The 12026-nt window shown below is 54.2% G+C and overlaps 1 protein-coding gene across 2 annotated transcripts in view; it reads left to right on the top strand.

The window, feature by feature from the left end:
• SCN5A (sodium voltage-gated channel alpha subunit 5) overlaps nt 1-7141 on the top strand; it is a 173543-nt gene extending 166402 nt beyond the window's left edge. For both annotated transcript variants that reach the window (XM_043976098.1, XM_043976099.1), the window contains exons 25-27: nt 29-133; nt 1134-1404; nt 3158-7141. In XM_043976098.1, coding sequence (XP_043832033.1) covers nt 29-133; nt 1134-1404; nt 3158-4392 — 1611 coding nt within the window. In that variant the 3' untranslated portion in view covers nt 4393-7141. The remainder of the gene's footprint in view (nt 1-28; nt 134-1133; nt 1405-3157) is intronic.
• The last annotated feature ends 4885 nt before the right edge of the window (nt 7142-12026 follow it).

Here is a 12026-nt window from a genome sequence, read left to right as displayed (position 1 = left end):
AATAACAAGAGGGCTTCTTTCTCTGCACTTAGGGGGACAAGACATCTTCATGACAGAGGAACAGAAGAAGTATTACAATGCAATGAAGAAGCTTGGGTCTAAGAAGCCCCAGAAACCAATCCCAAGGCCCCTGGTAAGACTCAGAGATATGCAAAGCCAAGCAGGCATCACCTTTGCTCTAGAGAGCTCTGGTCTTTGATGTGACCCTAGCTGAATCTACCATATCTCTCTGCCCTCCTGCCCCTGGACCCTAAAAATAGATGGATGTTTGGATTGTTGGATGGATGGATGGATGGGTGGGTGGGTGGGTGGGTGGATGGATGGATGGATGGATGGATGGATGGATGGATGGATGGATGGATGGATAGATGAATGGATGGATGGATGGGTGGGTGGATGGGTGGGTGGGTGGGTGGATGGATGGATGGATGGATGGATGGATGGGTGGATGGATGGATGGATGGATGGATGGATGGATGGATGGATGGATGGATGGATGGATGGATGGATGGATGGATGGATGGGTGGGTAGGTAGATGGGTGGGTGGATGGATGATGCATTTATTAAGTGAATACTATGTGAAAGCACTGAGCTAATCTCTGTGGTTACAAAGAAAGGCAAAAACACAGCTCTGCCCTCAAGGGGCTTACATTATAATGGGGAGGAGACAGGCAAATGACTGTTATGTACAAGGCATCTACAATATGAATGGGAGGCAATCTCAGAAGGCACCATCTGTGGGGGGAATTGAGAAAGGTCTCCTGAATTTGAGCTGAATCTTGAAGTTTTTAGAGGGCGGGGAATATTTTTTCTCTGTATCCCCAGGGTGTAGCACAGTGCCTGGCACACAGTGAGTGCTTAATAAATGCTTGTGCATGAAAAGTGGCGTGACCTCCCAAGGCAGCGCATGGGTTCCCCCTTAGAAGAGATCTCCAAGCAGAGACTGAATGACCAACCCCTGTCCAGGTTTTCTACAGTCCACCCAGCATCTTTGTCCCTCCCTCCCACGCCTGTAGCACTGTGAAGGGGCCAGACTGGGTGTCCCAGCAGGTTCACCAGCCACCCCGGCCCAGCCTGTCCTGGCCCTCAGGTCTTGCTAACACCCTTGTGGCTTCCTCACTCCTTCTCACAGAACAAATACCAGGGCTTCATCTTCGACATTGTCACCAAGCAGGCCTTTGATGTCACCATCATGTTCCTCATCTGCCTGAACATGGTGACCATGATGGTGGAGACGGACGATCAGAGCCCTGAGAAGATCAGCATCCTGGCCAAGATCAACCTGCTGTTCGTGGGCATCTTCACGGGCGAGTGCGTCATCAAGGTCATCGCCCTGCGCCACTACTACTTCACCAACAGCTGGAACATCTTTGACTTTGTGGTCGTGATTCTTTCCATTGCGGGTAAGCATTGCTGAGGGGGGAGCGCCAGATGGGGGGGTCAGGACCCAGGCATGGGATCCCCCCAGACACTTCATAGGTGCAGGCTTCTGCTGGTGCTCAGCCTCGCATTCTCTATTGGTAAAACAAAGAGGTTGGACTCAGTGGCCTCTAACAGCCCTTCTGGCTCCAACTCCATGAACCCATGGGCATGGACAGATGGGTGCGATTCTTACTGCATTGAACAAATGGTCCAACAGATTACCCTCCCCCCCAAGTAGGCTGTCTCTGAGGAAGAGCCATGAGGGCCTAGAATGGGGGAGACCTCTTCTGTCCTGTGGATGGGGACTGGGGATGGGAAAAACCTTCAGAGAAGAGGCGACATCCAAACTGGGCCTTGAAGGATGGTTCCCTTTTCAGTCAGCAGAGGTGGAGAAGGGAGGACACTCCAGGCAGAGTCATGACAGCGCTTGGAGGGGCAGCTAGGTGGCACAGTGGATAGAGCACCAGCCCTGGAGTCAGGAGGACCTGAGTTCAAATCCGACCTCAGACACTTAACACTTACTATCTGTGTGACCCTGGGCAAGTCACTTAACCCCAATTGCCTCACCAAAAGAAAAGAAAAGAAAAGAGATCTTACAAAAAAAGACAGTGCTTGGAGAAGGGTGAACCATCTGGTTTGGCTGAAGCACATTTGGAAGTTTAGACTCAGAAATGACCTTCAGAGTCATTGGCTCCTAAAGCTAAGAGAGACTTCTGAAGCCCCTGGTCCCTCCCTCCTCTTTTTATAGAGGAAGAATCTGAGTCCCAGGAAGATTGACTTGCCCTGGGGGACTCAGGGGGTGAGATTTGATCTCAGCTCCTCTGATTTCAAAGTCACTGTGCTTTTTACTGTCTCTTGGCTTCCCTAGAGGTATCCTGGGAAATAAGACTAGAAGCTAGGTTGGGGACAGAAATGGAGCATTTCCTTTCTCTGCCCACCCCCAAATCCTCCTGTTTTAGTCTTAAAAAGTAACATGGAGGATAGGACAGAACTTGACCAGGCAAGAGCTTAGAAATCAGAAGTGTAAAAGTGCCAAGGCCAAGCACACCAGATAGAAAGAGACAGGCTGGCTAGGGACCCCTTGGAAGAGGGGCACTTTAACCCATTAGTACCCTGGAAGATCTTGTACCAGAATCATAGGGTTGGAAAGGCCCTCAGGGACGACTGAGTTGAACAAGTATCCCCAACAACCTACCTGACAAACTATTAGAAATACTTCTGGACGGGAGCACAGGGTCACTGGAGGAGAAGCCCCATGGGGGGGTATGCCAAGGCCCTGTTCGGCAGGCAGCCATGCCCTGGGACTTGGGTAGAGGGCATAGAACACCAGGAAAGCTTGGAAGTAATGCACCAAGGGCAGCTAGATGGCGCAGTGGATAGAGCACTGGCCCTGGAGTCAGAAGTACCTGAGTTCAAATCTGTCCTCAGACACTTGATTAGCTGTGTGACCCTGGGCAAGTCACTTAACCCCAATTGCCTCACAAAAGAAAAGGAAATAATGCGCCAGGGATAGGGCTCCATCGTTTTCACTGGTCAGCCTAGTGTGTCATGGTGCAGAGAGGGCCGGAATCTTGGACACCTGAATTCTAGGTCATCCTCTGCCCTTGTGCCCCGCCCTTCATCTCAGCCCACTAATCCCCAGGACCTGATCACTAAAGGGTGCCTCTGATCCCAGCCCCCACAGTCTAGGGATGTCACATCCGGTGACTTCCTCTCCTCTGTTGTTTTGCTCAGGAACTGTCCTCTCCGACATCATCCAGAAGTACTTCTTCTCCCCGACGCTCTTCAGAGTCATCCGCCTGGCGCGGATCGGCCGCATCCTCCGGCTGATCCGAGGGGCCAAAGGGATTCGCACGCTGCTCTTTGCCCTCATGATGTCCCTCCCCGCCCTCTTCAACATCGGCTTGCTGCTCTTTCTCGTCATGTTCATCTACTCCATCTTTGGCATGGCCAACTTTGCCTACGTGAAGTGGGAGGCCGGGATCGATGACATGTTCAACTTCCAGACGTTCGCCAACAGCATGCTCTGCCTCTTCCAGATCACCACGTCCGCGGGCTGGGACGGGCTCCTCAGCCCCATCCTCAACACGGGGCCCCCGTACTGTGACCCCAACCTGCCTAACCCCACCAACTCCCGGGGGAACTGCGGGAGCCCGGCCGTGGGCATCCTCTTCTTTGTCACCTACATCATCATCTCCTTCCTCATCGTGGTGAACATGTACATAGCGATCATCCTCGAGAACTTCAGTGTGGCCACGGAGGAGAGCACAGAGCCGCTGAGCGAGGACGATTTTGACATGTTCTATGAGATCTGGGAGAAGTTCGACCCGGAGGCCACTCAGTTCATCGAGTACTCCGCTCTGTCGGACTTTGCCGACGCCTTGTCCGACCCCCTGCGCATTGCCAAGCCCAACCAGATCAGCCTCATCAACATGGATCTGCCCATGGTCAGTGGGGACCGCATTCACTGCATGGACATCCTCTTTGCCTTCACCAAGCGGGTCCTGGGAGAGTCTGGGGAGATGGACGCCCTGAAGATCCAGATGGAAGAGAAGTTCATGGCGGCCAATCCCTCCAAGATCTCCTACGAGCCCATCACCACCACGCTCCGGCGCAAGCACGAGGAGGTGTCGGCCACGGTCATCCAGCGGGCGTTCCGAAGACACCTGCTGCAGAGGTCCGTGAAGCACGCCTCCTTCCTCTACCGCCAGCAGACCAGCGATGGCACCCTGTCTGGGGACGACGCCCCGGAGCGCGAGGGCCTCATTGCCTACATGATGAACGAGAACTTCTCCCGGCGCTCGGGCCCGTCAGACTCGGTCTCCTCCACATCCCTCCCCCCATCCTACGATAGCGTCACCAGAGCCACGAGTGACAACATCCAGGCCCGAATGTCCGAGTACAGCCAGACCGACGACTTTGTGGACTACCCCACATCCCCAGACAGGGACCGGGAGTCCATCGTGTGAGGCCCTCCCGGCCGCACGGCTGGGACAAGGTCAACAGAACCCTCTCCTGCCGCGACAATCCACCAAGGCACCTTCTTCCTGAGTGTTTGTGACAAAATCGGCTTCCGCAGATTTCCTTCCTCCGGCTCCCAGGGATAAGCGATCCCCTTTGACCCCGCCCCCTCGACGCTGCTCCCCAGTGATGTGGCTGCGTAAGCGCAGGGAGTACTCGGGAAGGGTCAGCCTCATGGGCGGGGTGGGGCGGCCACACTCCAGGCGCCTGAAGCTAGTCTCAGCGCCCATAGCCCGTCGCCCCGACAGAAGTCAGGCGAACGCCTCCCGCACCTTGGGTTTTGAGAACTTCTCAACCCTAGCTGTCGTAGCACAATGGGATTCTCTTCCTATATATGTACGGGCTTTCATCGATTTGTTATATTTGATATTTTTTTACTTCAGCCCATAACGGTCCCCTCCCCACCCCCTACCCTCAGAAGTGATGCGAACTCGTGCCGCCTCTTGCAGTTTCTGAGCTCAAGTGACTTCTTCCTTCTGAGCTGACAGACTGCAAAGCTTGCTCTCTCCAAGGAGAGCGAGGCTCCGGGGATCTCTCTGGGTGCCCAGCTCCAAGCAGTCGGCCTCACCGAGGTCTGGAGCCACATGGTCACTGGCTCCTCTGATCCACGGCAGACAAGTGGACAGGGCAACAGCCACATTACGCTTCAGGCTGGGAGGCCCTTAGTAAAGCTGTGTTCTCCTTCCCACACTAAGGGAGTCAGGTCCCATGTCACAGGGGCCCAGCTGGGACGAGAGGCTCAGGTCCTGTTTTCTTCTCTGCAGCTGAATTGTCACTTGACCCGGAGCAGGCCACCCACCCTGGCTGGGTCTCCTTATCTATCTAATGGAGGGGCTGGACAAGGCAATCTCAGAACATCCCTTCAGTTTCATGATGACTCCTCCAGGCCAGAAAAAGAAGGTGGAACCTCTTTCCTTTAGCATCACAAGTACAGAGGAATCCTTCTGAAAGGGAGTCTGGGAGTGTCCCACCTAGTCCTTCCAGAAACAAGCTCCCTGTAGGGCCCTCACTCAAGTAAGAGTATTAAAAACAAAAACAAAAACAAAACATGATGACAATCATGGGCACTTTGGAGGACCCTGTCTGCCTCTTCTGGGAGGCCGGCAGGCTATGGGTGGGCCACTGGGGAGGGCAGCATGCCTTCTGGGAGTGAGCCTGGCCAGTGAGGAAGTCAGCTCCGACACCCACCAGACAAGGACTGGCTTGGCTCTTTTTTCAGGGGAGTGAGAGCCTCCAAGGGCCAGAGCCAAGGGAGTCGGGGAGCAGTAGGGCCAGGCTCCTGATCTGTGACTACTGCCCAAGACCTGGCTTTGTGTGTAAAGAGAGGGGGGGTGGGGGTGGCTTCAGCCCAGGGAGGGAAATTCCGGGTTCGACATCAGAGCCTGCATCTCTTCCTGAAATGAAGCCTCTGGTCCCGAGAGGACATGAGCGACACAATGGAGTTCAGAACAGCAGGAGGGGAGAGGCAAAGGAAGGACACTCTGGGCCATGTTCAAGGTCTCCCTTTGACCCTATGGAAAGCACACCCCTCTTTTCCCACCTGTCCAAACTTCCAGCCTCAGCGTTCAGAAGGTCTGCCCAGAGAACGGGTATGTTACGAGGAAAAGTAGCCATTGCTCTCCATCGGGGGAAATGGAGGTACCAGGGACATCTCTACCCTGTGTCACAGCTGATTGTGGGTCACAGCCTGGGTTGCTGAGTGAGGCAGGCAGAATCCACATGGGGCTAACAGTGAGAAGCCCATGTAGGAAGGATTTTTCAGGGAAAACCAATATCTTTTTATAGTCCTTGAGACCTAATCAGCTCCTGTCCATGCAGATGTAAAACCCCACACATCTGCATACCCCACTTGTGTTTCTACACACACACACACACACACACACACACACACACACACACATATAGAGACAAGTGACCTGGATCAGTAACACACCTATATGGCTTCTATACATCATCTTTATGCAGCCAGGGGAGACTTGTTCCAGAGCCCCTTGGTCTGGGCCAATGTCTAGCAGCCAAATTAGCGTGTGAACTTGGGCAAGTCACTTCATCTCTCTGTGCCTCAGTTGGACCCACATGAAAAATGGGTTTAATGATACCTACCTCTCACAGGTGTTGACAGAGCGAATGTCTGCAAAGTTTTGGGTGAGATAGAATGAAAGGCACTACAGGAGTGTAAAGTATTATTTCTCCTCACTTTCTCAAAATGTTTCCATTACAACCCCCCTCGGGTCCCCTCCGTGCCCTTCCCTCCCCCCATCCCGTCCTCCCATCCCTCCTTTTCCCCTTCCCATGAGCTCCTAGCTCCTCCTGAATCTAGAGTGGAGCTAGATTTCACTGAGTGATGGCTCCTACTATGTTTCTGAGTGGAAACCTTATTTTTCTATCAGCGAATTTTACTCTCCAAGACTTCCCCAAGTGAGAGTCATCTTTCTGTACCCTCAGGGGAGGTGGCTTGTCCATGTAGGCCCCTGTGGCTTTGTCTGTGCCTGCCGAGGATGGACTCTACAGTGGGCACATTGAATGTGACCTGGGGCCCTTAGGAGGGTTTCTTGGCCTGCCTGGCCAGAGCTGGCCGGGCCCCAGAAGGCTGGGCCCCCCCTCCCACCGGGGAGGCAGTGTGCTTCCATCCACAGTCCGGGACAGACAGAAGCAGACGACTTCTCTTATCATACTTCTGGCATTTTTATTTCAGAATTGCACAGTGAATGGGAAGTGGGGGGAAGAAGGGGGAGTGGGAGGGAGGGAGGGAGGGACAGGAACCGAGTGCCAGATGATGTCTGAACTGAACAAGCACTTGTCACTGAGCTTCGTGTAAAAAGAAAGAGAATAAAGACGTATTTTTAAAACAAATCAATAAACAGCTGATGTGATCCAACCTTGAGTTCTGGTCTTACTCCTAGGTCATTGGGAAGGACCTCCCCCGCCCCCCCACACACCCAGAGCACCCTTCAGACAGGACAGCTGTCCACTCATCATGGGGTAGAGCACTCAATGTGGAGGCACAAGACCTGGGTCCCAGGAGACCCGGGTTTGCTACTCGTTTCTGGGCAATCATCGGCAGGTCACTCGACTTCCAGGCTTCCTCCTCTGTAAGATGACGGGGTTGCACTAAACAGCCTCTGGGGACCCCTCTGATTCTAGAGCTATGGTCCGAGATTTTGCCATGGGCAACACTGAACCTCTCTGGCCTCAGTTTCCCTTTCTGAGGGGGCTGGATCCTGAGGCTGTGCCCATTGAGCTCCAGCTTGGGCTCCTAAGCTGGGGAAGCTTCGAATGTGGGGGGAGTGATAGGATGTCCTCTGAGAATCAGCCTCGCTTCAGGGCCCCACGGGCAGGAGGTTCCCCTAACCACAGTCACCCCCTGACGGGGCCTGGACTTCGAAGCCTGGAGGGGTTTCCAGCAGTGCAGCGAGAAGGGCTGGAGAAACACTCATGGAGGGTTTTGCAAGTTACCATCACTTCCTCACACACACACACACACACACACGCACGCACACTCCCCTTGGTGCTAAGAAGGGGGATATAAATGGAGAAGAGCAGCAGGCTGGCACTTACCTATCAAGCATTATGTGCTGGCTGTGCTGAGAATACAAAGGAAGGTGGAGGCCAGTGCCGGGCCTCAAAGCGCTCCCAGTCTAAGGGGGGCAGACGCAGGATGCAGACCGCTGTGTCCGTGGGATCTATGTGGGTGGAAGAGGAACCAGCAGCAGGTGGGATGACTGAGGCCCACCACCTCTGGCATTCTGTCAGAACCTTCAGGTTCACGAAGCCCAGAGGGCTTTTCGAGAAGCACCAACCCCCAAGATGCAGTTCTTTCCATGGTCCCCCGAAGGGAAGGATCAGAGAGCTGAGGAGTGTGGGACATGGGGTGGGGGAGGTAGAGACAGGGCACCTAGTTTGTGGTGAGTCTTGAGTGACAGGAAGAATCAGGGAAGGTTGGGGCTGGAAGGCACCGTAAAGAGTATCTGCCCCCACGTGTCCCCAATCTCGAGGGGATGAGCCACTCAGTCGGGCTTGAGCCCAGGGCCTCTGACCTCCAGTCCAGAGCACTGCCCACCCTCCTGGCATTCCCCAAAGGTGCCCTCCTAGGCCGTGGGTAGTTGCTTTTCTCCAAGTCATTGTGATTTTCTTTCAGGATATGGCCTTGCCAACCCATCACAGGGGCGTTGATGGGACGGTCCAAGCCCTGCTTTCCCCCAGGCCGCAGGTTGTGGAGTCTCTAAGAAACACCTGATGGAGTGTTTCCTGCCTCCTGGCCCAGCCTGTCAAAGGGGAAGACGGACTGAGTGTCTGCCAGACCTCAGCCAGACCTCAGCCAGGGATGGGGGACTTCACCTTTCTGGACTTAGAGAAAAATCAAGGCTTCATTAAGCACCTGCTGTAGGCTGGACACCACCATTGCTCCTTATAAGGAGCTCACTAATCTCTTGGATGAAATCTAAGGACCCAAGAGCCTCAATAGGCAGTAAATAAATACAAAGATATGCAAAGAAGTTCTATACAAGGGAGCTGGGGGGGGGGGTTGGGAATAGGAAAGGCTTCTAAGCAGTCTTAAGGGTGAAGGGCAGTGATGCAGTGGATAGAGCCCTGGGTCTGGATTCAGAAAGACCTGAATTCGAATTCCTCTTCAGACCCTAACTAGCTGAGTGACCCTCATCAAGGCTCATCCTCTGTTTGCCACAGGGTCTTTATCTGTAAAAATTAGAATAATAACAGCATTTATCTTCCAGGGTTGTTATGAGGATCAAAGGAGACGCTATTTATAAACTACCTGGCACATAGTAGGTGTTCTGTTAATGTTAGCTAGTCTTGCTATTGAGGAGGGCATTCCAGCCATGAAAGTCAGTCAGTGCAAGGGCAGGCTTGTGGGAGAGAAGCAGAGAGAGGCCACTTTGGCAGGACTGCAGAGGGCAGGAGGGAGAGTCAGGAAAAAAACACTGGAAAGATGGGTTGGGGCCACCTTGTGAAGAACTTTATATACTCATCAGAAGAGTCTCTTTGATGGTAGAGACAGTAAGGAGTCACTGGCATTAATTTAGAAGTGGGTCACGGTCAGAGGCACGTTTTGTAAGACCCCTGGCTAACCTGTATCCAAAATGTTCCTTCCTTGGCAGCAGGAACAGGCCTATGTCTCCTCTGCCCAAAGACCACAGAGGTTTAAAAGGTGCTTTACACACATGACCTCATTTGTACCATGCAGTCAGAGCTCAGAGCTGTAATCCAACTACAGCCATATTTTACAGATGAGGAAATGGAGGCAAACAGGGTTAAGTGACTTGCCCAGGGTCACATAGCTAGTAAGTGTCTGAGGCTGAATTTGAACTCAGGTCCTCCTGCCTCTAGGGCAAGCACTATGCATTGTACCACCTAGCCGGCAGTCATTCCTCTAGTAAAGGACAGGTTTAGGATTTGAACTCAGTCTGCTGATCCACTATGTCATGAGGAGGAGGACCCCCCCCCCCATCTCAGCTCAAGTGTTTGGGCTACCTCCCGGCCCCCTTTGCTGAGGATCAGTGGAGAGAGAACCTGACTCGAGGATCAGGAAGATAAGTGTTCAAGTGCTTCATGACACAAATGGGTTTTCTGCCTTAGACGAAGCACTTACTACTCCAAGCCTCAGTCTCCTCCCCTGCAAAATGGGCATAATCATATCCATAATATTGTCCTCTCAGGGCTGGGAGCCCAACTGAGGCAGTGCCTGGAGGGGCCTTGCAGCCCTTTGGGTGGTAGGTAAAGACCTGTCATTTGGCTGGGCCACTGCTCACGGCCGGCAGAGCAGCGTGACCATTCCCTCTCGGGGTCCTGCAGACCCTCCTGAACGAGGCTTAGCAGAGTTGGCAGGAGGACCTGGAAGTCAGGACAAAGAGTCCGAGGAAGGAGGATGAAGGTGACCTGGGAAATGGTGGGATGTCGAAAGGCGGAGGTAGCTGTTCCCGCGGGACCTTGCGGTCTGGGTCTGGGAGAGCAGGGATTCAGCTTCTGGGAATGCCAGAGGCCTGGCCTCCTTGTCAAAGGGAAGGCACGCGGGTGAGAAGAGGCCAGCTGGGAGAGCGAGCGGGCCTTGGCAAGAAGCAGAGATGTCCGGGAGACAGACGTCAGAAGCACTTGCCACCTCTCTCCCCAAGGCATCAGCAGCACCATCGAGACATGTGTCAGCAGCCGCAGAGAAACAGAGGCCGAGAAAAGGGGACAGGGAGACAGAGATAGAGAGCCGGGGCGGGGCGGAGCGGGGCGGCGGAGGCGGAGCAAGAAGCAACTAATCAGTCATCAATGCACATTAAGCGCCTACTGGCTGCCAGGTACGGCGCTAAGCATTCGAGGGGTGGTGAACCAAGGCCTCCCGAGAAGCTCCCCATCCCGGAAACGCACAGAGAAAGCCTTGGGCTCATGGGACAGGAGCTGGGAGGGGGCGGAAATCACCTGGCCCGGGAATCCTACACCCTCCGTGCCTCAGACGCCCCACCCACGTCTGGGGAAGCCCGTGGGAAGGCCCCTCTCAGAAGCATTGTTTGAAGTAAGTGAAGGAAGCGCTAAACCTCAGAGAGACACGAAATTAAGATGTCAATTTCTCCCACCCAAGCTCCGGGATTCAAATCCAGGTGATCTGGCTCCCAACCCAGAGTGTTTTCCACCGCACCAAATGAAGACGCAAGGGAGGCCGGGGGGGGGGGGGGGGCGCAAAGAGACCCGGAGACCCAGAAACAGACACGCAGACAGACCCAGAGACCCAGAGACAGACACGGAGACAGACCCAGAAACCCAGAGAAAGCTCAAAACACAAAGACGGAGAGCCGCAGATGCAGGCAGAGAAGACACTCCCTGCCCAGCTCTGAAGGTCTCTGCCTGCTGCAGTGAAAAGCGTGTTAGGCTTGGGATCAGGCCGACCTAGGTTTGAAACCCACCTCCGGGCCCGGCCCCCTGGCCATGTCCAATTTCTTTACCATATGGAACTTAGCTCTGTCATTACCAAAGCCCTTCCCAGCTCCTAGTCTACAATCCAGCATCTTCTCCCCTTGATTCTCTGAGAATCAGACTTTCTGTGTCTTCCCTTTCCTCCGCCCTCCCACTTCCCCTTCTCCCCCTCCTCCCCTTCCTCCCCCTCTTTCTCCTCCTCCCCCCCTCCCCTTCCCCCCCTTCCCTCTTCTCCTCCCCCTCCTCTCGTCCCCCTCCTCCTCCTCCTCTTCCCTGTCCTTTCCTCCTCCTCTTCTACCCCCTTCCTCCTCCTCCTCTCCCCCCCTCCCCATTCCAGAGTCCACGGAGGGCGTGGGGCTGCTTCTGGGGCAGAAGGCCTCTCCACACTTCCCTAGCTGCCCCCGCCCCCACTCTGATTGCCTTCCGGCCATGTCCACCTTCAGATTAGTGTCTTCCCTGAAAATCAATTACCTCTAGACCCAAGGCTACAGCTACTGACCACACAACCCTGCAAGAGAGACTGTGGAAGGTGACTCCCTTAGGGAGTATCACATATGGCCTGTGGGCCAAGCTCACAGACACCCATATACAGTTAGTCACAGTCAGATACACACAGAGACACGTAGGTACACAGATGGCCACCTGCCTACACATGTTCACACACCGT

The sequence above is a fragment of the Dromiciops gliroides genome, chromosome 1, assembly GCF_019393635.1.
Source record: "Dromiciops gliroides isolate mDroGli1 chromosome 1, mDroGli1.pri, whole genome shotgun sequence".
Lineage (NCBI taxonomy): Eukaryota > Metazoa > Chordata > Mammalia > Microbiotheria > Microbiotheriidae > Dromiciops > Dromiciops gliroides.
Note: the sequence above shows the minus strand (reverse complement) of the source record. Positions and strands in the feature narration are given on the sequence as shown.